At 47.4% G+C, this 25,665-nt stretch overlaps 1 protein-coding gene across 1 annotated transcript; it reads left to right on the top strand.

The window, feature by feature from the left end:
• The first annotated feature begins 8,937 nt into the window (after positions 1 to 8,937).
• TMEM120B (transmembrane protein 120B) lies at positions 8,938 to 25,400 on the top strand. The gene is made up of 12 exons (XM_064521966.1): positions 8,938 to 9,132; positions 12,179 to 12,297; positions 13,332 to 13,448; positions 14,709 to 14,768; positions 15,426 to 15,521; positions 16,584 to 16,673; positions 20,214 to 20,279; positions 21,284 to 21,345; positions 21,528 to 21,620; positions 22,171 to 22,235; positions 22,416 to 22,484; positions 23,894 to 25,400. The coding sequence occupies exons 1-12, from the start codon at positions 8,965 to 8,967 to the stop codon at positions 24,005 to 24,007; spliced, it is 1,119 nt and encodes a 372-aa protein (XP_064378036.1). The 5' UTR covers positions 8,938 to 8,964; the 3' UTR covers positions 24,008 to 25,400.
• The last annotated feature ends 265 nt before the right edge of the window (positions 25,401 to 25,665 follow it).

Here is a 25,665-nt window from a genome sequence, read left to right as displayed (position 1 = left end):
GGAACACAGTGTGGACAGGCGGTTCTGCGTTTCCCTGAATCCAGGAGTTCACTGCATTACAACGAAGTGAAAGAATAATGCAGGAGGACCTTCTCTCTTCCAAGCAGGAAAACTAGACAGGATGCTATGAAAGGCGACCAAGTTACAAGACAAAATATTTCCTGCTATTAAAAATGAAATGAAATGAAGATGTTGAGGAACAATTTATTCACATTAGTTCATAAAACACTTTCTGGTTTTGGGCAGAGTCTAAGAATGACTGAAAATGATAGTTCCTGTTTTACAGTGCCAATTGCATGGGGCTGGAGAGCAGGATAGGGGTTTTTGGAGGAAATGAGAGAAACTCATAAGGGAGAAGAAAGAGTGCTTCTTGCATCCCCCCAAATTAGTCTTAAATTATAACGAGAACTAGCCCCTTCTGCAAAAATATAAATTATTTTGAATATTTCAGTCCCTGTGTTTTATGGCAGTTCACTGAGAATTTGTCAATTAAAATAATTTACTAGCTCAGACAATCTGTTTCAGTTATTTATTTTTAAAAAGCACAGACTGCCTGAGGATTTTGAACTGCACATCCAGACTACATATCACTTAAGCACAGCTTTTGCTAACCAGAAGATACGTATACACATGAAATGATTCAAGAAATGGCTCTGTCATATTAAGATGGAGAAAGCTCTTAGGCATTGTATTTTGGAAATTATAGTGATTCAACTTCTCCAAGCCTAGACCATGTACCTGAGATGAACTTCAGTCCTGCGTGCAGCAGGTCCGGGATCACATTGAACGGACACAGCTGCAGTAACCATTAACTCCCTCTGTAATGGCAGCGAAAGAGTAGGAGCGACTGAAAGCTGCCTCGCAGCTGCCTCTGTGAAAACCGTCATGTTTGGATGTGATGGAGAGCAAGACTTGACGGTGTCTCAGTTTGTGTGGTGCTGATTTTAAACAGTTTCTGTTCCCAGTCACTGAGCGTTTGCTGTTTCACTTCCACGGTCCCAGAGAGCCGGGCTATTAGCACCAGCTGGCCCCCACAGACCCTCCCGGCCCTACCAAGGAAGCTCTGCGGAGTGATTTATTTGGGAAGAGGTTGTGCACAATTCCCATTGACAGTTTTCTTATTCTAAGTTCATCCTAGAGGAAGGACAAGGAGAAAGCAAGGCCTGTACCACCCTCATTCACTGCGATGGGAGTTTTCAACATCAGGAGTACCCTGGGGTGACAAATATCTATTTGATGCCTTAATATGCAATTTATTCAGTAAAGGGAAGAGACAGAGTATTAGGCTTTTCAGTACTTATATCTGATTACTTAATTCTTTTGTCACTCATTATTATCACTCTATCCCTTGTTGCGCTCCCAGGATACAGAGCGGTAAACATAAGCGTACTCTTCTCACATAAAGGGTGACATTTGACCAGCTTGAAAAGAAGCTGGTAATATTTGCAGCTTTATCAGAAGGCTCTTTGGACTCACTGAGCAGAAATTCTACTTAAAAATGTTATTCCCTTATGAGAGAAGTAACCTTGTTACTAACCGAAAAATGTGGAGAATTTTTATAAAGCGTTTCAGCTATCTCGAATAGAGAATTCAGGCTAAGTGTGAGGTCTAAATCAGAATTGACCCAGAAATACCCCAATCAAATTCTCTTCCTCCCACAAGAGCAGTCGTTCCACGGCACAGCATTGAAGCGGTCATTAAGAGCATGGCTAAAATCCAGGTTATGATGGGCTAGGAAGAGAACTTGACAGAGTAAAGTATTTCCTTGATGCAGTCCTGCCTTATTCTGGCCTTCCCAGCCAGAATTTGGCCCCAAATCTCCCTTCTTGGCTTTTCTCAGTTCTTTTGGCTGATTCCTCTTGTTCTTCTCCCAGACACATGTCACTGCTACGGGAGTACCAGCAAAGCTTCCTCCCCTGGGCAATGACAGGGGCCTCAGTGCTTTGGCTGCTCGTACGGCTCTTGCTTTGGTTCTCTGGTATTTGATTAAACTTCACATTTACTAAGACTGAAAGAAAGCTGTTAAACTGGTCAGTTTAAATCATGTTTTAGCTTCTCCCATAACACTGTCAATACAACTTGTTGTGATGGAGTTTTACAGCTCCGCTTTCTCTCTGCCTCTGAATACGAGCTCCAGTTTTGACGGTAGCTTCTGTACGCACCCAAGTGCACATCAAGCAACGGGAGGATGCGTGGAGAAACATGCCTCGAAATATGCCATTTGTGGAGCAAAGTTCCTTGACAAATGATGTGTCTTAATTTTTTGTTGGTTTAAGGAGTAAGACGTTTTTAAATGAAATAAACCCAAAGGACCTCAGTGTTCTGCAACACTTGGAACCAGCCATTTTCACAGTGAAAGGAGACAGCTGCTCGGAGCTGACTTTGCTCTTGCAGAGCTTGGGGAATCACCAAAATGAAATGCCCAAACCAACCGAAAGCTGTCAGAGTTAATAACTTAAGTTTATTCTGGGAACTTTGCAGAATAAATAGAGAAAAACATTTAGAGAAACATATGTTGGAATTCTTTAAAGGTGAAGAATGTGACAACAACATACTGTGGAAGTAGGATGCTAAGATGTGTGTTTTATTGCTGCTACATTCAAAATAAAAGCCAGAGGAAGAGGTGGGAGGGTCTTGGACTTCAACCAAGTGTGTGTCAGGTTTCGAGTGGAATGAAGACAGAGTGGGTGCAGCATTGACGGAACTTCCCCACAGATCTGTTTCCAAGAACTACTATTAGCAGAATTTAGGTGGGATTGAGGCGAAGGGTTAGAGTTACAAACGTCACGGGTTGACTTTCGCTTAAGAGATGGCTATGGGGAAAAGTATTTCTTTAGATCTCTCCCATTCTTTTTGCCATATTAGCTCTCTGAGGATAAAAAAAAGCTGCTTTTAAATCAAAATAATCTAAAATAAGAACTCTAGGTTGTTTGAAACATTCAAACACATATTCATTCAAAGGGAAGTGTTTACTAGAGGGTCTTTCAAGCCATAGCTCACCAGATACCCTCTCCCCATTAATTTCTTTTGCAGCAGGTTTACAGCTACTTGTCTTTATTTAAATAGCTCCAATAACACTATTCAAATGTAGGATTCTGGTGTTAATCAGCAAAGTTACCCAAAGCTGTGGAATTATTCCCTGCACAACTGTAGACTGCTTTGTAGGACCCTTGATATTGTTTTAAAACATGATCCCAGTATGAAGTGGGGACAGATAAATTTGGCCATACTTTGAGCGTTATGCAATATCTGCTTCAAGTCCTTAACTGAGGAATAAATGCAGGCTATAAGATGAGACCAGCAGTACCAATTTCCAGCTGAAATATGTGCTAAGTATTTTATTTTATCATGGCTTATTGCCGTTTGATGTTAGAATAAGGACTTAACTTATCCACGAATACATTTTATCCTTTCTAGTTTGTACTATGCTGGAAAGAATATTTTGAGGATGGGGAAAAGCAGCTAAGGAAACAGACTAAATTATCACAAGAGAGAAGAATGAATGGAATCTGCATTCAGAAATACTCTGGAAGGCACTGGAAAGGAGTTCACGCCTGATTATACATGTATTATTGTAAGTACATGCACTTAAACAGAATTTAAACTTAAAAGAACAAGCAGTCACATTTTTGCTGTGATCTTTAACTTGATTTATTAATTCAGTTTCTTTGATACGTTTTCTGGCAGTGAATAGTTGATGATTTGGGGATTAATTAAAGCTGAACGTAAAGCAGAGATTTCATATTTGTGATTCACTGTACAAAGGCCTGAGAAGAGCTCTGGCAGCGAAAGCCAGCCATTAAAAAGCTGGAAGATTAGACTTTACCTAAAGATACCTAAAAAAATGTTCTTAAAATATTCAAATTCAGAGGAAAGGCACCATTCTTCACAAATTCTTCAGATGAAGGAGAAAGAGCTAGTGCAATGCATTTGGCCTAGGTACACAGCTAAGACAACGTGTAGCATGAAGGCACTGGTTCCTTTCTGTACATTTTAACTAACTTTTTTTTGGAACATTGTGTTTAACACACCTACTTCAAGGAAGCCATGAGCCCTCTTTTAAGAAGCTTCTCTCACTGCTTGAATCTTCACAACAGTATTTTTGACTCCAGAAAATGATGAACTGGAATCAGAGTCTCGTCCACACCAGCACTAAATCTCAGGCCTGGGGAAGGGCAGGGGGACATACCCAGCCAGTGCAGCTGCCCTGACCTTGTTTGCCAGGGCAGATGGGGAGGCATCCTTGAAACGAATGTGAAAACTGCACAGGACTGGGTGAATAAACTGTTGACTCAATAACCTATTTGGTTTATTTAGCAGGCTGTGAAGAAAGGTATGCAGAAGGAACGGAGAATGTCCTGAGATAAACCAGGCTCCAGAAAACAATGCGGGAGGCTGGAGACAATGGCCGAGATACCTGCTCTTAGGAATTTGCTCCACGCTCCAGCTGAGCTGCAGAACCTGTTTTTAATGCAGAGCAAGAAAAGTGAGGCAAGGAGAAGCTGGGAATGCTGGCTACAGAGAGACTCCCTTTTAAAATTCTCCGTCTCTAAATGCTTTATAGCTGCTAAAAGAATTTGCTTTTCTTTAATTGTCCAGTAAGGTCTTCGATTGTCCACTGGGTGCAACAAGCTACAGCCTACCAGATATTTAGGGGTGCATCTTAATCAGATAGAAAAAACGAAACCTCACATTATATTTTTTCAATGTATCTTTTCATTATGAGGGAATTTTAACCCTGAGGTATTTTTATCCTGAGATAAACATTTGATGAACATGTACAATGATTTCTGAGTCTCTTCCTCCAGGAAATCTCATTAAGGAATACACTTCAGGTGTTACCAAAAAAAAAGTGCAAAAAGCTTGAAAACTCAAAGATTAGTTCACATTTAAAGAAAAAGAATGATGCTGAGAACATGGATATGCAAATTTTAGTCTCTCAGGACCACAGACTGTGATAGAAATTATGTGATTTTTCTTTTATGAGTGTTAACTCAGAAGTTTTAGTCCTTTCAAAATTGACAGATGTCATTAAAATCGCCAGTTTCCTTTCTTAGCAAATAAAGTTATATACACTATAATAAACAAATTCTCTAGTACTACTAAAAAAAAAATCACTGGTATGTCACTTTGCTTTGTTTTTTTACACAAAGATGTGATTGAAATAATGAGACTATACAAACAGCTGCAAAATCCCAGGAGAAGGAAAGAGATTACAGGTAATTCTGAAATCTTTTGTAATGGCAACAAGATTAAATACTTTTAGAACTAGCTGTAGAGACAGCCATGTTACACTCACATTATTTGTTAAATGAAGTTCTCTCATATTACTCATTTAAAGAATACACAGGTCTCTTGAATAAATACTATTAATAATTAGCACATTTTAGTTTAAAGATTTGTAAATAAATCTTTTGGGGTTATAATTATACACAGCCCCAATACATGTAAGAATTGTTCCTTGTTGAGAGATGTAGAAAAGGAATATTAAAGCTTTGAATAAAGTTCTGACGATCCCTAAGTAAGATTTTGTTCACTGCCTTTAAAGGAGACCTCCGAAGCTACCCTAGCCCTTAATGGGGAACGCACACAATTTCCGGCTTTTGTACGTGTGCCTTCCGTGAGGCCTCGGGCTGGGAAAACATTGGACCACAGTCCTAACAAATGTTTAATGAGGCTGTAAAATTACGGCCCGGGGCAAATATCCAAGAATGGTATTAAGAGCTTTCTTAAGTTCCTTTTGAAGTTTATAGCCCATGAGTTAAATGAATAGTTTTAAGGGTTATTTACAATTTATGATGTACTCTATAAGTACGTCTTCTTGAATGTTAGTAGTCCTATAAACGCTGAAGAAGTGCACACAACTGGCCTGTGTGTTGTGTTACTGGCACTGTGTTAGCCTAGCAGGCCCAGCGGGGATGCACTCGACAGCATATACACGCTCACGGGAGACGGAGTGGAGCCAGTCCTTTTAGCAGTGGAAGGGTGACATGAGGTCCTGTGTTCTCAGTCTAGCTGGCCATGTTCTTGGACAGCTAGCTCATGCAATGGACTGTGGTCCCCTAAGCTTTTGCTCCCCAAATGTAATCAATGCTCACCCTCAAAGACAGTAAATTCTCCCCAAATCCCCAAACTTCTTTTTAATATCTTTCCCCCTTTCTCCAGCCCAGAAGCAATGAGTTGAAACTCTGCAGTATAACCACTGGTCTTTCAGCACAGACTGAGCTCTGTTTTTCCGAGATAAAAGCCATCCTGTTGTACTTTTCTCATGGCAAAGAGGCCACGCCAAGCATGTAAAAATGAAAACACACAACTTAAAGTTACGTTAGGAAGCCACAGAGAGAAGAAACATTTGCTCAGTCTGAGCAGTGATTTTACTTAAAGGAAATAAGGGAACATCTACAGAACCACCTGCTTTTAAACTGACCGTTTCTATCAACAGGAGACACTGGAGTGTTTGCTATGACCACATGCTAGCGCTTCAGCGTACAAAATACCTGTAAGGCTACACTCATGCAACCGACGGCAGCAGTCCCTGTGCTTTCTAGACCAGCTTCTGTTAACCTCACCAAACATCTCGTGACCCACCCAGCATGATGGCAACCACAAGTCTGGGTTCACCTAGGTGTGCAGGAGGATGCTACCACTCCAACCTCCCGTGAGAGCATGTCAGGAAGGGACAAGACGTAGGTGCATGCTTGAACGGAGTCTGTACGGGTTTTTCTCTGCTCATTAAATCACACTCTGAGCTGAGAGCACTGTGTGGGGGCTAAGTTTCTGCAACCCAGCAGAAAGTCATGGCCCTTGACCATCCCCAGGCTGCAGGTCGCAGGTTTGGGAATTCATGTCAGGGTTAGAAAAACTCTGAATGGGGCACAGCGGTGAGGGGCAGAGTGGGCAGTACTGGAGCACTAGAAAAGCAGAGCCTGTGGGTTTGAGGAGAGGACGAGGCACTCCTCTGCGGCAGATGCTTCTCCCTTCCCTCACCCAGGAGGGGCAGACGTGTCGTCCCGACACCAGCTGCCAGAAAGTGCTTTCCAGCCATTAACTGGAGCACCGAGCGCTCAGTGCCCTGCTAACCCTGAAGAGCACAGCCCCAGGCTTTGGGGCACTCTGCGCAACATGTTTTGGGGGCTCAAATTTTGTACTGTGGCTTTCTCACCTCCCTTCCCAAGCATCCTTGCAGGGCAGCCTGTGTTTGATCTCTAATATACCATCTGTAAGAGATTTCCAGGGCTTAGTGAATTGTCTAAATGTTTTTTTGCAAAGTGGTACATAGCTTGGGAGAGCAAAACCTGTTGAGAACAAACATTTGTGTCGATGTAGAGGAAGGCAAGGAGTGGTTCTGTTATAAACTTAGCTAAGACAACAGAACAACTGCAAAGGTAGAGGGGTTATTTTCACACAGGAAGGAAAAATATTTAGTTGGTAGGGAGTACGTTGATCTTGTGCTGAACTGGAATGTTTTAACACATATCCAGAGCAGAGTTAAAGCCATGATGTGAGATGTGATTTTTCTGCTGAAACTTAAAAACCTGCAGGGCTCCTGTAACCTAAAATCTTATTATGGACAAAAGCTAGAATTTTGGGAAACTTTCATATGCATATAACAAACTCCTGCAACACTTAACACGTACTACATTCACTAGTTTATTATTGCACTTCAAGATTATCAGTGCCTGCCACAACATATGTATTTGATCTTTGGACAATCTCTAACCTCCCTGAAGAGAAGAGCACTGGAAGAACAGAAGGAGCAATTAAATGTCCCTGTGGTTAGTGGCTGTTAAATCAGCAGAATTCACCAACCATTGCAAACTCTGAGCAGATCTCTTTGGAAACCGAGTGCTGATGCAGGTAGCGGGGCCACTGACTGCATTTCAGGTGTCCATCCGCACACACATGAAAATAACAAACAAAAAGGGAATAGAACAGGCAGAGAGCATTAGTATAGCCCTGGAAAATGGCCAGCGATGTAACGCACACTGAGAAAGCTCTTTACACCAAATATTTTTTTGTGCTGAGTTCAAGGAAACAGGATCTTACACATATTCTTTGCAAAAGGACAGAACTGCACTAAAATTTTACTTTGGCTTCACTCCTCCCCTGCCCCTTATACTCTTTTTTACTTGCTTGGCATGTCGTGTGTTATTTAGACTGTGAGCTCTTTGGAGTGGCCCACTCCTGGTTAGCCAGTCCTGCAGCCAGGCGAGTTATTATTTGTAATAATAAGAAAGGTCAGGAATTGTACTGTCATTTTCTGATATTCAAACCCAGGTTGCTCAGCAGCCAGACAGCGGCTCAGCTGGGCTGCGAGGGGCGTTTATTTGATGCCTGCTGCCGCAGCACCTGTCCCCCTCCACCCCTACGGTCCCCTCCGTGGAGAAAGGTCCCTGAGCGGGCAGGAACCTGCAAAGGGCAGGAGCCCCCGGGGCACCGCGGCTCAACCGGCCGCCCTGGGGGGCTACGGCACAGCGCGGCGGCGGGCGTGGAGACACCCCCGGTGGGCGGGTGAAGGCGGTGGCCGTTGAGGGGAGCCCCCGCCTCAGGAGGGCGGGGCGGTGGCCGTTGAGGGGAGCTCGCGCCGCAGGGGGGCGGGGCGGTGCCGTTGAGGGGAGCTCGCGCCTCAGGGCGGCGGGCGGCCGTTGAGGGGAGCCCCCGCCTCAGGGGGGCGGTGCCGTTGAGGGGAGCTCGCGCCGCAGGGGGGCGGGGCGGTGGCCGTTGAGGGGAGCTGGCGCCTCAGGGGGGCGGGGCGGTGGCCGTTGAGGGGAGCTCGCGCCTCAGGGCGGCGGGCGGCCGTTGAGGGGAGCTGGCGCCTCAGGGGGGCGGGGCCGTTGAGGGGAGCTCGCGCCTCTGGGGGGCGGGACGGGGCGGTGGCCGTTGAGGGGAGACCGCACCTCAGGGAGGGGCGGGGCGAGCGCGCAGCGTCGCGCGCCGCCGGGGCGTCGCGCCCAGCCCCGCGCGATGACGTCAGGGGCGCACGTGGCCCCCAAGCCGGCGTGCGGGCGGGCGCCGCCGCCGCTGCCGGCAGAGGTGGCGCGGGCGGGCGGGCCGGAGCGCGCCATGCGGGGGCAGCTGGAGCGGTGCCGCGGCGAGTGGCGCGAGCTGGAGGAGGAGTTCCGGCAGCTCCAGGTGAGGCGGCGCCGGGGGAGCCTGCGGCAGCGCGGCCGGGCAGCGCGCTGCCTCCACGGCGGTGCGGGCGGCGCTTCCCGTGGCGTTGCGTTGCGTTGCTTTGCATTGCATTGCATTGCTTGGTGCTGCTTTACTTTGAATTGCATTGCCCTTCCTTGCCGTTACCTTGTCTTGCTTTGCATTGCATTGCATTGCCCTTCCTTGCCGTTGCCTTGCCTTGCTTTGCATTGCCCTTTCTTGCCGTTGCCTTGCCTTGCTTTGCATTGCGTTGCTTTGCATTGCCCTTCCTTGCCGTTGTGTTGCTTTGCGTTGCTTTGCGTTGCTTTGCTTTGCTTTGCTTTGCTTTGCTTTGAGTTACATTGCCTTTCCTTGCCTTTGCTTTACTTTGCCTGGCGTTGCTTTGCTTTGCATTGCTTTACTTTGAATTACATTACCTTTCATTTCCTTGCCTTTGCTTTACTTTGCTTGGTGTTGCTTTGCTTTGCCTTTCCTTGCCTTTGCTTTGCTTTCCCTGCTGGCCGCTCCTCCGGGAGGAACCGGGTGCAGCCCGCAACAAGGGGCTTCAAAGGGTGCCAAAAGGCCCTTGCTCCTCCTGGTTGTGTCCAGGTGAGAGGTGCTTGGAAGGGCCCGAAGGCCGCTGGAGGGTCGGCTGTGTCCGGCAGGACGGCCAGCAGCACCGCGGTGGTGGAGGACCCTCTGGCACGAGCCTCCCCGGAGCAGCCTTTGGCGTCCTCCACCAGCCCGGGTGGCTTTTACCTCGGAAACCTTCCTCCCCGCGGGTGACGGACACCGCGCCATGTGCGTGCGCTTAGTTCGTGAGCCAGTGTTAAAATACGACCTGCTGTTCCCCTTCGGCTTGGCCGTTAGCAGCTTTTAGGCCGTTAAGCAGAACACGCACCGCAGAAAGCGTGCGACTTCCAGATTTAGCTCGCTGTCTTAAATAAAAGCCAGTTTAAGTGACACGATTTGGAGTTGCTTTAACCGAATGTAAGGTGGGGGTTAGTCCTTGGGGGCCGAGCACCAGCGGGGCCGGGGGGCTGAAGCAGGCGGTGTTGAGGCAACCCGGGGCTGGCTGGGGTTGCGGCGATGGTGCCGGCGCGGCCCCGTCCGCCATCTGCTCCGTCCGCGCTGTCCCCCCTCGAGATGGCGGCACGGCCACGTCCCGTGCGGAGCCTGCCGTCGGCGGAGTGGCCGCGTTTCGGAGCGGTCCGGCCTGGCCCAGCAGCAGCAATGACTCCTTCAAACCTGCGTGCGGACGTCGACGTGGCCCTCGATTAGGAAATCGTGACTTGGGGAGGCTCCTCGTGACCGGTTTTCGTCTCGCGAGCGCCGTGGGGAGCAGGCTCCAGGGTGGCTACAGAAAGCGTGAAGCGGCCGTCGCGTGGGGCCTACGTGTTCAACCCTAGCCTGCCTTAATCTGGAATCCGCAGCTTCCCTGCGCGTTGCTGCCGGCGTCGTGGCCTGCAGCCTCGCAAGGCGGTTTGGCCTCTGGCTTGGACTCAGTGGCGGTCCTGAGCTCCCTGAGGTGCCGTGGGTCCCTTTTGCACCCATTCGCCACGTGTCCCTTGATAAACAAATAACTTCCCTAGCGCGTTTTGGCATCTTCTAAATGCTAGTGTTGTTTTAAAACCGTCATCCTGAAGGTTTTCGGTTAGCTGTAGAATTTACCAGCTCTCAACTGTTTTTGTGTTTCCAAACTGTGCTTGCATTTCCAAGAAACACATGATTTTTTAATTTAAACTTTTTATTTTTTGGCGAAGAGCCTCTTAGACCTTTTTTGCCGATGCATTAAGGGACCCTGGTGCGCGAGATCTAGCGAAGCAGAGCGAGTTCTTGTGCAACCCGCTGAAGTCCTGCCTGGTCTGAGCAAAACCACACCACTCCCAAAATAAGGAGAGCTCTGGTGCTTGCACGTGGTTAGTTCGGTTATTAAGTTGTTTAAATCAGATACGAGAGCTCGTTGGGCATCGTTCCTGTAGGTAACGAGCAGCCAGGTCCTAATGAGAAGGAGAGCAAGGGTTTGGGTTGGATGGTTTCGGCGTTGTGTGTGTGCTGCTGGATGGCGTTAGGAAAACTGGTGGCAGCTTTCTGTGGTCCTTGCCCAAGATGCGCCAGCAGACGAAGCAGCAGTGCAGAGAGCCATATCAGCCAAGCTTCCTCTCCTCGGCTCTAACTCCATAAACTCCGTCTTTGGAGATGCTATGGATATCAGAAGACCAGGTGTTTTTAAAGCAGGGCTAATGTTGAACTTCCAGGTGGAGATAAGGGGCCTGGCTTCCCATGTGTCTCCGGGGAGCATGAGGAGGTGAAGCCGTGGGTCCAGGACGGGCAGCCCCAGGGCACGTCCCCCACGGGTGGCCCCGTCTTCCCGTTCGCGCTTCTGAGGCCTCCCACTTTGTCCCTAAGCTAAGAGAGGGGTAAAAGCGAACAGCAGTGCTCACTGGGCTTGCAACTGGTGTTTGTGTCCTAATTACAGCCAGTCAAGCACTAATTCAGGGCTTTGGCGGATAAACAAGCTGCGATAAAAGCACTCCTCGCAAGGAGCATCTAATACTGCGGGGAGGGGAGGGTTTAAGCGCTTAGACCAGAATATGGTGCATTAAATTGCTTGAGCGTATTTGGAATAGAGATGGCAGCTGTGGCCAGGAGACTTGCCTAAACCCTGAGGTTTCTGTGCATGGTTGTTTTTCTATTTTCCTTCTGGCGGCTCGTTGCCTTTCCTCCTTTTTAAGTGTAATCAGGCTGTGCAATCAGAGTTCCTGATCTGTGGTTTAGGCAGCCATTTGACTAGGACAGATTGGGATCAAAAGTGAGAGCGTGACTTCATTATGGGGTGGGACAGGAACGAGGCGCTCCTGAGCAGGAAAGCTCATTGGAAAGACTAAAAGACATGAACGTGGAGAAGAGCTGGGGAAAACTCTGGGCTCCTGTCATCTCCCAGAAAAACAGGGCTGGGGGTTTGCTTGCTTCCTTCAGAGGTAAAGGAGCAAATGCAGTCTGCAACCCCATGGGCTGTTTCTCACAAATTGCTCTTCTTCTCCTGCAGGAAACTCACAAAGTTTATAGGCAGAAACTGGAAGAAGTCACCAGCTTGCAGACGGCCTGCAGCAGCTCCATACAGAAACAGAAGAAGACATTAAAAGACTTGAAGTACCGCCTGCAACGGTAACGGGAGATGGGAAGGGAGGGCAGAGGATGATTCCTCTTCCCAAATAGCAGATGCTGTGCGGATGGGGATTAGCTTCAGGAGTCCCCCTGGGGTGGCTGGGTGGGGGGGCCGCGAGTGGACACCTCTGCTCCCGCAGCCCTTGCTTGTGCCATGCTCAGCGGTGGCCTCTCTACGGGCGGCTGGTTTTGGAGGTATCGTAGAGTTCATGCCGCAAACATCAGCGCTTGTGCATCCCTTCTGGTCCCTCCTGCAGATGGAAACACGCAGCTTTGTGTGTGGAGCAGCGGTATTCGGGGGGGTTTGCAGAGCTGCTGCAAAGCTCTCTCGTCCACCACTGCTGGCGTGCAGAAATGCCCGGGCTGCACTGCCTGCCGTTCCTAAAACCGCCTCTTCCAGGAGAGGGAGCACACAGAGAAACGCAAACCAGAAGGTCCCTCTCCCTCACCTTCCTCTGTCCAACCCGCCGTTAATTGTGCAATGGCTGAATTGACCTCGATTTAAATGAGTTTGACATGCTTTCGCTGGTGGCTGTGTAGAATGCATGAGGTCGCTTTTTGTTTTTAAAGGCTGTTCAGTGAGCTTTTGTCTTCAGCTGGCCTCTCACGGAGACTTTACGTGGTCTGGGTAGAGGCTTTCCAACTTACAGGGAGTTCGAATGAGTTTGGAGTTTGTAAAAGCAGTGTCTGAAACCACACGCAGACATTTGGAGGGAGTTCCTGTAAAACTCCCTCCAATGCGCCCTAACGGCTTTTGCAGTGGAAGAAGCACAGAATCCGGTCAATGAGATGATGAGCAGCTTGTTTACAAACCAGCTGACTGAAATGATCTGCAGTGAAATAAACCGGGTGGTCAAATTACCACTTGGTTTATCAATGATTGTAGGTGAAAAATACAGGAATGATGTGCACAATGGGGTAAACTTACATAGTAAACTCTTTAACAGCATGGGTTTTATGGCAATGTTAGCTTCCTTTAAATAAAACGGAGGTAAAAATGTAAACAGGAAAATCTTGTTTCTGTGTTTTCGCAGGTGCAAGCCCAGAGCTAGTCCTGAAGAATTTGCTCTCATACAGCAAATCAGCAGCCAGATCAAAGAGAGGCAAAATGTTTTCTTTGACATGGAAGCCTACTTGCCAAAGAAGAACGGGTATGTGCTTTGTCAGAATAGGCGCATGCTCTAAGAAAACTGATTTTTAAATACTCACAGCGGTGGTGTTCCCAAAGGATTATGTGTGTATTGAAGAAATGCATGTAAAACTGGATTAATCATAAATCTCTTGCTGAGTTGCTGTGTCAGTTGGACATAATTCACTAGCTAGAAGTGTATGTGAATGTACCGTGTGTAGGCACAGAGAGGTTTTCTTGTTAAAAGAAAATCTGCATTGGTGAGAGATCACGCAATTAAGTGTTTCACACTATAATGCTTTCCTGTGTAATTTTTTAAAGACTAAATCAGCACTAGAGTTTTCTGTCTCATTTCTTTTAAATAGTGCATTCAGCTGACTTCAGATTTGCACTTCACTTCAAGTCAGGTTGCTAGGACAGGTTTCTTTCAGTTGTCAAGTGCTGTACGCCGCTGGGAAACAGGAGATGTTGATGCTGTTTGCGGGGTAAACTGGGCCGAGTGACTTGATTTTTACCCTTGGTTGGTTTGTTTTCCCCTTCCTGTCCTAACATTTGCTCAAGTTGGCTTTTTCGATGTCTGTGGTGAGCGGAGCTCGTTGGGTGGAAATGCCCCGGAGCGGGGTAGTGACGCAAAATAAACCAGCAGGTATCAGCCACACCACTGCGGTCTCTCATTCATCACGCTGGTCCAAGGAGGGTCGAGTGGGAAGGAAAGGTGGAGCAGAAGGAGGGCTGCCATGAGCCGGGCAGCCGTAACTGCCAAGGCGGAGGTTTGGCGGTGGGCATATTCGCCCCAGCTCTCCCGTGTAGCGCCTGGCACACGCGTGCGGCAGTGGCTGAATCGTCCTCTCTGCGTGGGGCTGTGGGCTGCCGCTCGCAGGTGGAGCTGTCGGAAACTTCATCCAACTTCTCCTTTTTATTTTTTGTTCTTGTTTTTCTTTTTTCTTTTCTCTGTTTGTACACATGCTGCTTCTTACCCCTAGACCAAAGACATAAGAGAGATCGAGAAAAGAAAAAAACCTTTTTCTCTACCTTCTTGGAAACGCTGATCAAAACAGTGCAAGTGAGCGCAGGCGGAAGACAGCCCTGGCTGAGGAGTTTGTGGAGAGCCTTCTGCATTTAAGCCCTCTTCTGTAGTTTGTATCTCTAGTGTGCTTTAATTAAAAGCCTAGAGCAAAATGTAGCTTAGTCAAATATGACAGTCTCTTCAAAACTAATCTGTCTGAACTGTTGTGTTCAAATAAAACAGACTTATGTGGGTCTCTTGTTTTTTGTCTTCTAGTTTGTACTTAAATCTGGTGCTGGGAAACGTGAATGTAACTCTTCTGAGTAACCAAGCAAAGTAAGTGAGCATTTTTCTAGTGTTTGAGGCATACAGGGCTCAAGAACATAGTGATTTTTATGTAAATCTAGGAAATAAAACAGCTGCTACTACTTAATGCAGAAACCAGCTCTTACGGACTTAAGCTGTAGAGTTGTCTCACAGTATAACAGCTCTGCAGCCCAGACCCTGCAGGCAAAATGCTGCCTTTCACCCCTGTCAGCTGGTTTTCTGAGTGTTGTTAAGCAAAAACTGTCCCTGGGATTGGCAGGTCTGAGTGCAGTATGCAGAAGTGTGCTAGCGGTCGGGATCCCAAAACGGCATAGCACACGCTCTCCCTCATTTCCATTTTTTCTTTGGTTAAGTCTCCAGTGCAGTTAGTTCAGCCCAAATCCTCCTGCTCAGCTGGGCTCCTGCTTCTGCAGCATACAAAGGCTTTATTGCTATTCCGTTGCACCCGCTTGTCGGCGAGAGGAGGAGATGGCGCAGGGATGGAGGCTGTGGTCCTGGGGGGAGGCTGTGCACATGGGGCAGGGAGAGCACAGGGTGCACATGGCTGCAAAAGGGCTGATATGTTTTCACCTGGATTTGTCTGGCTTGACAGAAGAAAAGTCACATTCCAGTAAAACACCTCATACAAAGCATGAGGTTTCCTGCACTGTGATTGTTTTGTTCCAGGTTCGCTTACAAAGACGAATATGAAAAGTTCAAACTTTATCTGACAATAATCTTGTTACTTGGGGCTGTGGCCTGCAGGTTTATTCTTCACTACAGGTAAGCCTGCACTTTTACTTGGTTACAAGTATTTTGAATAAAAATGTATTCAGCCTGAACTCTTATCCTCTTCTGTTAAAGACTGAGACTTGGGCAATATTTAGGCTTTGAGTAGTTACACTGCCCCAGCAGTAGAACTTCTGTGCCTGTTCTTCAGTGCAGCCTGGCCCTGCATTTTAGCTACTTGGTTTTTCTTATTTGCTATTAATATTTTAGGAATCTGTTACAACGAAGAAAAGTTGAACATCTTATTTTCTAGTCTGTTTTGGTTTTTTGTGGTGTTTTGGTGTACTTGAGAATGAGCAGTTGGTTTTGCTCTCTGGTTGCCTGATAGTCCCCAAAAGGAATCATCACTGTGCTGAATGTTTGGGGCTGCAAACACCCAGTGAGAACATTTGCATCAAATGGTCAGATCTGAAGTGTTAGGTCACGATAATGTATCTGAGCACCAACAAGCTTCCACTGTTAAGTTTTGTTTAAAAAAATAACAAGTCTTGAAGCCTGACCCTTTTATCAGGGTTTCCATGGGTTTGGGATGAATGCAGGATTGTACCATGGAAATACATTGCTGTGTAAAAAGGCTGCCCAGAATCCCTGTGGCTACAGGGACTTGCAAATGACAAAATAAAGGCTTTTTTTTTCCCCTCAGAGTGTAATGCTCTTCTGCTCTTTTAGTTGATTGGATTTATATAGATCTCATTGAGTCTCCTCATTGAATTAGCCTGGAAATGCCTCTCTAAATTGGATCATCTGCTGCTTCCATGGTGCTTTCTCTCCTTCAGAAGGAATTAATGTCATCTCTATGTACCTGCTTATCAGCTCGAGATCTTCAGCGTTATATCATGGGGCACTTCTCAGAGTAACGGACTTTGAGCCCGGCAGGGTTGCTGATGTTTGTGGTTCTGCATGTGGGTTAAAGATGTTCAGGATTGGGCCTTTGTGTCTTTGGTCTCAGTTGGGTGAGTTTTCATTCACCCTGCTTCTTGGGGGAAGGGAGGAAGAATAGGGACTTTAAAATGTGTTTATAATTAACAGGATTTTTTTGCTGTATTTTTTTAACAGGGTGACAGATGAAGTGTTTAACTTTCTATTAGTGTGGTATTACTGCACGCTGACGATACGGGAAAGCATTCTCATTAGCAATGGATCAAGGTACCATGCAATCTGCAAAAACTATTTAAAGCATGAAATGTCCTTAAAAGAAAAACAAGCAACAAAAGCGGATTTGGTTTGGTGTTGAAGCCCAGCAAATCTGAGACGATGATTCTTCTCTGCAGGGTCTGTTGTCTCCGACCCTCTCTCCGTTCACTTCCAAAGGCAGGTGTGGCCACCTGAGATTTGGGAAGGGAGGAGAAGGTGCACTTTCTGAAAAGTCCGTACTCTCTTGATCCAAAGTATTGAATGTTTTTGGTAGCTACAAGTTAGTTGCAGATGTGGTCTGGAATATAAAAGTGTGCGTGTTTGGCAAAGCGACCAGCCTGAGGTACTAGCTTTGTGCCTTTCTTTGCCTGTAGCAGTTCGTGTCTGTGCGAGTGCATACATAAACTGATTTCATAGTAGAAAAAGGAAGTAGAAGCTGAGTTAACATCTGCATTACACCATGTGGTTAGCGTGACCGCTCCGCAGGTCACTGCAGCTTGTTCTGAAGTGCTTGACTAAATTACAGTTGTGTCGAGAGAAAACTGGCAGTTAGGAGGAGACAGCTAGGAATGCAAGTAAAACCCCGTGAGAAGTAAAAGATGATCCTTAAGCCTTGCTCTCGCTTTCCTTTTCATGACGCTTCTAGTAGGAGCATCTTGAATTGCTTCCAGGCTCAGCTGGAGTTATGGGGAATTTCCAGTCTCCTGTTCCGGTTACATCCTTGGCACTGAGCTTTGCGACTCAAACGACATACTGGGTTATTAGGTGTGCCCGAACGTTGTTACAGCGGAAGAATCCTGGGAGGAGGAATACAGCTTTCTCTGAGAGTCTTAGCCCATGTGTGGCCCAGCTTGCAGCTCTCGCGGGCTCTGGGTGCTCCCCTGCAGGGCTGCGTGCGCGGGTGAGGTTGGGGCTGACGATGGTGCGAGGGCTGCTGGGTGTGCAGCTCTCCGGGTGGACGTAAACCTGGAGAGCTTTTGGGACCAGGATTGCTAAGCTGTTTGGCCAGTCTGGCCGCGGAGCAGGATGGTGAGATCTTGCTTGTGAACTGTACCTGGAGCATCTCCTTTAAGTCTGGGTTATCTGTGCTGTGTGGTATTCCTGCGAATCGCTGCTTTAAATGAGGCTTAGGGGACGCGTCTCATTGGTGCCGGGGGAGAGAACAGCCCATCCTTGCCACAGAGACTGGTAAGGGTGCCAGGGGAGGGAGCTTCACATCTGGTATTAAGAAATGCCTGTGCAATACGGCTCCACCAGAAGCGGGTTCAAACAAAAGTCAACCTGCAATCCGTGTGTTTCTTCAAAAATCAAAATGAAACAAACCCGCAAGCTTGCACTTCCCGTTCCAGCCAAAAGCTGCGTGGGCCCTTCTGGTGCTCGCAGGGAGGTGTTCACGTCCCTGCCCTCCTCCCGAGAGTCCCCCGAGCAGGAGGAATTGCAGGATATCTGCCGACTCCTGCAGCGCTCCTGGAGACCCTGAGACAGCCCTGGGTGAGAGCCGTTCTCCCCCGGCTGGGAAGAATGATAAAACGGGCTGGTTTTGCTGTGCTTCTTGCCTTCTTTACTCTGGCACATCTCAGCAGAGCTTGGAGAAGTTGCTTGGATTTGCACTTGTGTAATTAAACGGGAGCCTGATCTTAGGTCTCAGCAGTACCTGATGGCCGCATGTCTCAAGGTCACGTTGTCCGGATAGGCTGGCACGGCACATGGTGGGGAAAAAGGCAGCGATTGCCACGTCTCCTCCCGAGCGTGAGTTTGCACGTGGGTTTGCTAATGGGTGAGCGGCTGCTGCTGCAATGTTTGCAGCTCCCTGTTACGTTAATTAATTGGGCTTCTAACTTGTCTTGTTTGCTGCCTTTTGAACAGCCAACATCGTGTTAGCTCAGCTTCCCACACGCCCCGCTCAGCAAACACCGCTCTGGGGACCCAGATGACGTTACGCTCCCTCGTGATTGAGCTCGTACGGGGCAGACTGGCGCTCGCGGCCGTGGCCGGAGTCTGTTGCCAGCAGTGTTCTCCGGATCAAGTGGTAGCAATGGACGTGTGTGTGGCTTGGGCAAGGCCGGGGCGTTTCCCCCAAGGGCGAAATCTTAAAAATGTGCTGGGAGCTGCTTGAGGACTGGTTCCCGGTGCCTCTTCTGCGAGCCCGGCTTTCCCAGGGCTGCTGCGGGGCAGGACGTGCTGCTTTTGAGGGCTTTCGGAGCGGGGGGGGATTGCTGGGGGGCTGGAGACCAAACGGTGCATGCGAGAACCAAAATTCATGCACTCTGCAAGACGCAAAGGAAAAGGGGTTGCTGCTTCTTGTGGTAGGGACACCCAAAGCACAGAGGTGTTAAGAGTTTGCCTAAGACCAGCAAGGAGAGCTCTGGGCCTGGATTCACTGCAGCCATCGACGTGGGTTGCAGGATTACCAGTGACTCAACGCCGTCTCGGTATTTGAGGCTCAACACCTTTGGTCTGAGACACCCCAAATTAACCCGTCATGCTGGTTTAGTTTCTAACGCAGCGCTGTCCCTGGGATAGTTCTGCACTTCTTGATTCTCCCTCATTTGCCTTTGTTTGCTGTGGTTGAAGTTTCTGAGCTTTCTGCAGTGTTCACACTTGAAAGAAAGTCATCTAATAAAGAGAACTTGGAAACTGCACTTATTTGCATGGTACGGAAAGAGAGGATGTGTGGGCCGAAACGCGAGCATCGTTAGTCATTGCGATATCTCACGCCGCGGTGACTGCTCTTCTTTCTGTGCTAGAAAGTCTGCTTGTCCCTGCCTCCCTTGGGAGCACGCGAGACCCGTCGCGTTGCGTCCCGAGCCTCCCTGCAGCGGTTGTGGGTTTGCAGCCCCCAATTAAACCCTCTTAGGAGACGGTGCCTTGCACGAGCCCCTCTCCTGGGACGCGCTTGCAGCGAGTCACGGCCCCTGCGGCAGAGGCAGCCCGGCTCCCCGCGCCGCTGCCTCGCGCTTGCTCATCCCAAGAGCGTCCTGCGCTCGCGGCTGACGTGATCCTGCGCGGTACCAGCTTGTTAAAAAGGTGCGAGTGAGCGGGTCGGGTGGTGCTGAGGTTTTTTCCCTTGGCTCTGCTTTTGCTGATGCCCCTCACCGTGAGCGAGGCCTCGCGGGGCTGTGCAGCGGCTCTTGCAGCAGGCGCTTGGCAGCTGGGTGCTGGGGGGATAAACTGCAGTCTGGGGTCTCCTCTCCCTGTGCTGGGGTTTGGTGACCGCTGGCCACTCGCAGAGCGGGTGACAGCCACCGTCGCCCTCCTGCGCCGGTCCTGGGCTCGCACCATGGGGCACTGCGAGCGGTCGGGCTTGCGGCACTCGTCCACCCCCGCGTGCTGTGTGTTAACGAATTTGCGTTGCCTCTTGATGGTTTCCTGGAAACTCCTTTCCTTTGGTGCTGACCTGGCCAATTTTTTGCCCCTTAGAGTTGGGCCATTTGTGTTGTCCTACTCACCGCAGTCTCTAGGATTGTGTTTTGTCTTTAAAGTCAAACTTTCAATATTGAGATCCATGTTTTCCTTCTAACTGTTGCTTTTCTTCTTTTTTCGTCTGTGCAGGATCAAAGGCTGGTGGGTATCTCATCACTACGTCTCCACGTTTTTGTCTGGGGTGATGTTAACGTGGTGAGTTTTCTCTCGTCTGCTGGTAGGTGCTTCAAACAAACAGCATCGTCTGAGCGTTTAAATCCGCTGTGACCATGTAACTGCCTGCGCTGGCACCTGCCTCAATATTTGTTTGATGTTACAGCTGTTTGCAATGCTAAATGCAACGCTGTAAGCTTGTATTTACAAAACTAGTTTAAAAAAACCAAACAAAATGACAAAAACAAAACTCCCAGAACTTAGTCGTGGTGATGGTACCAGAATCTCTGCAAGTCTCCCAGTTTCTGTCTCTGCATAAAGAACTGAGCAAACAAGTAGCACTTTGCTTTAGTGGGAGAATGACAGCAAATGGACTCTGTTCAGTGCCTTTACTCAATCCAGATTATAAATCAAATGTAAAACAAAAAATTCAAGTTATGCTCAAATGGATGGTAGTTTATCAAAAAAAAAAAAAAAAAAAAAAAACCCACAATGCACCCTGCGCAGGGTGACCATACAAACCATTTCAACTTTGTTTGGTATGGGCTGATTGATTAATAGTTAAAAATTGCTTTAAAACAACAAACAGATATTTCTGATTTTGAGTCTGTGGGGGAGTCGTACAGTGGCTGGAGTGGAAGGCTCCTTGTGCTCCGTATGTCCCAAATTACCTTTAGGATAAGGAATGCAACAGCCCCCCTTGGCTCCACCACTTTGATCCTTGATGCAGACACTGCTGAACAGCTTTGATCGCTGCCTAGAGAAAGCCGCTATAAACAAGCGACTAAGAGGGGGCAGCATTCAGATGCGCTGGAGAGGGGAAGCCTGCTCAGATGACTTCCTACAGCGCAGGATTCCTGTGTGTGGCTGTAACGCCCCTTCCAGGCTCTGCATGGGGTGGAGAGGGCTGGAAACCAGCTGCTTGCTTCATTTGCTAATTGGATCAGGCTTGACTGATGAGGGAAAGGCACTGTGTAGCATGTGCGGTGTGTGTACGCTTTTTTCTTTAATCAAATGGATGAACTTCTTCTGTGTCTTGCTTTCAGGCCAGATGGACTCATGTATCAAATGTTTCGCAGTCAATTTTTAGCATTTTCAATATTTCAGAGTGAGTATATCTTCATAATTGAGTCTTAAACTGTATAAATACAAACAGTATCATACGTGCATGTTGTATATTTGCAGTTGTATAGACAATCGTTGAACATTTTTGGATGTGTTAAACTAGTTTGATATGTTTTTCATTCTCCTGAATAGCCAATGCAACATGTTTTCTCTCTTGTTCTCCAGGTTGTGTTCAGTTCCTCCAATATTACTATCAGAGGGGCTGTCTATATAGACTCCGTGCTTTGGGGGAGAGAAACCACTTGGACCTTACTGTGGGTGAGGTTTTCTGTAATACTTGGTTTGCAAAACTTTATGTCAAGCAGATGGGGCCAGCTTTAAATACAGTGATACGGGGTGGGCTTTGTGACCTGCAAAGAGCAAGGAGCGCTTCCTCTGCGTAGCTCTCATTTCCCCTCCCTGCTGCCTTTGTCCTAAGGCAGGAAGAGGAGTGAGGAAGAAGAGTAAGGTTTTCATCCCTGTAGGTCAGAAGCAGAGGGCTCTGATCCCTGTCAGGCCCTCTCAGGGGTAAACCTGGGGTGTTTTTCATCCTCATCTTCATCCTCCTTCCGTTATTACACCTTCAGGTGTATATTTTAAACTAGTTGGCTAGTTAGCTGAGCGGGGCAGGAATAGCCCTTGGGGGGGGCACGTTGGGGGACTGATCGTAGATGGTGGCCTGGCTGGGAAGAGCTGCTCCCCACGTGGGTCGTGGAGAAACTGGGGGACGTTTCGCAAAGGGGAGGAGATGCAGCTTTGGTCCTGCCCCTGGGGGCAGCCGCTCGCTCTCCTGTGCTCACTCTGTGCATCTTCTCTTAACCCTTTGCAGAAGGATTTCAGTCCTGGATGTGGCGGGGGCTGACGTTCCTCCTTCCCTTCTTGTTCTTTGGGCATGTAAGTTGGGCAGTTCAGTCCCTCCATCCAACACTGCTCCGTGTAACGGGCGCTAGAGTGAGTCTGCTGTTGTTGCCGTGACTGCAGCACAGCAGTGAGGAGGCTGTCTTTGAATCGCGTGTGCTTGTGGCAAGCATTTCTAAGTTTTAGTAATAATGAAATTGCCTCTTTTCTTTCTAGTTTTGGCAGCTGTATAATGCAATCACACTTTTTGGGTTGTCAAGGCATAAGGAGTGCAAAGAATGGCAGGTGGGTGTTGGTTGTGCTCGGAAAGAACATGGTGGCAATTGTTATTTTAAAGCAGATCCTTAAAGATATTTGGGCATCTAAGTCCATCTAAATACCTCAACATCATCTGGCACAGTACCTATACAGCAGAACTTAAGATATGTCAGTTCTTTAAAACAAAGTTGAGTTACTGTAGGAAAATTTGCACCCTCAGATAATTGCACAAAATCAAAGGCAGAAGGTGTAGGGGAAAGAAAGCACATTTGGGTAAATATCCCAGCACAGTGTTCATGTATGCTTACATGTAATAGCAATGACTGCTGTGTTGCTGGCTATTTTTACAGCTAAACCATGGGTTACACATGAAAAATGATAACAATGAATCAGATCAAAAATACATTATCTGCTTTACCCTACCCTACCCTACTCCTTCCACTTCTTTTCCTATTTGCTGTCACCCATCAAGGATGTCTGTCTGTTTTCCAGCTATGCTGTTATTTCTGTAGATTCAGATTGATCACAGGCAGTGATGTATATGACCTTGTCGCATGGGCAGCAGTGCCGGCAATCTGATGTTCTTTATTTGGGTCAGGTCTTGCTGTAGCTTGTCACCTGCTCACTTTGTTCGCTGGCATAAAAGGAGGAACCCAGCTTCTCCTGTGAATGTGTGTGCCACTGCTGCTAGGTGAGAGTGCTTGTAGCATGATGCTGATCCATTGGCTTCATAACCATTGGACTTTACTGGCTGGAAGTGTCCAAAGGTGTTGAATGGAAATTACTTCAAAAATAATCCATGTATAGACCCTGTTGTAATATTTAAAAAACAGCAAATGCTACTTAAATGATCGTGATAAGAAATATACTTCCTGGTTCACTCTCAAAACTCGATGTGTGGCTGTATGTTTGTCTATGATCTCCTCTCATGGGCTAACGGACTGTAGGACTTGCCAACCAAACCCCATCCGGGCTCACTTGCGGGCTGCAGAAATGCCGTGCGGCCCCAGGTCGTCTGACCCCTGGGGCACGTGGGGAGTGAAGGGGTAACGGACTTTCCTCTCTCAGTTCTCTTTGGGTAAATACACACTGGTAAACGTGTTCCTTCACATTGCACCTACGTGACACAGGTAACACTGGCTACAGAGGGAAGCATCAGAAATTGGGGCAGGGAGACACAGGTGAGGCTTTACCCTCTTGTATAGAAAGAATAAACCCTCTCCCTGAGGGAGCCCTCTGAAGGAAGACCTGTCCCATGCAGGTGTTTCACTAGTGCAGGGTTTTAATGCTGACCCTGCTAAGACTGAGTCTGCTTCTGACCAGACTTCCCTGTGCAAGTGGCTCCCCTCTCCCTTGCCTGTTGCCATGGTTGAACGCAAAAAAACCCTTGAAACAGAATTGGCTCACTGTTATTTGTCATTTTTTCCCCTCCTCAGGTTTTTGTGTTGGCTTTCACGTTTCTGCTGCTCTTCCTTGGGAACTTCCTCACGACTCTCAAAGTGGTGCACACTAAACTCCAGAAAAACAAAGACAAAATGAAGAAGCTGTGAACCAGCAGCGGTGCGAAGGATGCTGGCACAGGAGCTCGTCTTTCCTCCGCCTGCAGCAGGCGCTCGGTGTCCAGGCGGAACCTGTTGAACCGCAGCCGCGCTGTGAACAGGCCCCGAGAAGAACCGTCTCCGTGTTTGGCGAAGGACGTGAACTCTTCCAGCACAGACTCAGTATTATGCAAGCATGGCTCTCCAGTCCGCAGTTCTGCTATTTATGTATATTTAATACAAAACATGTTTGCTTTTGGTTTTTCTGTATATACAGCAGCATGCACCTGCCAGAGGGAGTGCCAGTATTGGGAGAATGTGGCATCTACTGTAATTCCAGTTCTGGAATAATCTCTAATGCTTTCCTCTCCGGTTTTATTATTTAAATTCTGGGTATTGAATTTGCAAAGCTTTATAAATACTGTAGGTCGATCAGTAATACAGACCGAATGCTGTTTTTAAAGGCATTTGTTTAAGGCATATTTTCAGTGGCAACACTAACCTGTGTGTACTGTGAAGAAAAATCCCATCTTTGAACCATACTGCTGCTGTATACGCTTTTAAAAAGCTATTTAATGAAGAGAAATCCTCTTCTAAAAACAACAACAAAAAAACCAGCCAGCAAAACTAGCTGTTAAATGGCAAGGAAGTCCAACTGTCTTCCAGAGAGTCCAGGAAATCTGTCTAGGCCTGGAAAAGACCTAAAATAAATCACATAATATGCAGCTGGTTCAGCCCCTTTTTAATAACAAACACGCTGCCCTTTGGGTTGGTACATCTATTTTTTGAGACTCTGCTTTTCCTGAAAATAGCCCTGATCAGTGGCGTTAGGTGCAGCAGCCACTGCCCTTCAGTTTCTTTCAGTATTTTTTGCTCCCAGTGCCATTCTGGAAAGGTGGTGAAGACAGACTAAGCATAAGTATTAAATACTTCCTTTAGATACCATGCTTTTGCCATTATGGGATATCAAGTTGGCAAGAGTTAAGAGAATGTAAACACTCTGTCAGAAGCTTGGCTGAGAAGTGCTGACTCTCATCCTTAACTCCTTGTGCTGCTTGAACTTAAATATACTCACTCAAATACAGCTTGTTTGAGTGTTTTAACATCTGTACCTCCTAAACCCAGTTTCAATATTGTGAGCTGCTTTATGCAGCGTATTTCTCAACTGTAAAAACTTTCTTTGTGCTAGCACAATGTCCAGATTGGGCAAATGGCTTTGGCAGAACATGATTGGAAAATTATGCCCCTCTCCCAGTAAGAGTGCTCACAAAGAAATATATATGCACTATAGACTTTAAATGGTTTCATCAATTATTTTGTTGCTGCAAGGCTAGCAAAATTACCTTTACAGTGTTGCTGTCCTGTGGGCATGAACAATAAATTTCAATTTGCCTATTTTGAACAAGTTTCACACTAGCTGGGCTGTATCTTTCTACATTAACTCTTGATTTTTGCACACCCTATGAGCCTTTTTGGAACTCTCCATTTACGAAATGTAACCTCTTTTATTTTGAGAGCAAGGCTGGAAGCTGCTGGATCCCAACAGTGGAACTGGTGCTCCAGGGGTGAGGGAGCTCTGCGCATGGTAAGTAACCTGGATGCTGTGGTAGGAGAGACTCAGGTTATAGAAACGAGGAAAGATTCCTGCTGTGGAACGGAGCGCAAGTGCA

Source organism: Dromaius novaehollandiae, chromosome 17 (genome assembly GCF_036370855.1).
Source record: "Dromaius novaehollandiae isolate bDroNov1 chromosome 17, bDroNov1.hap1, whole genome shotgun sequence".
NCBI lineage: Eukaryota > Metazoa > Chordata > Aves > Casuariiformes > Dromaiidae > Dromaius > Dromaius novaehollandiae.
This window is presented reverse-complemented; position numbering and strand designations above follow the sequence as displayed.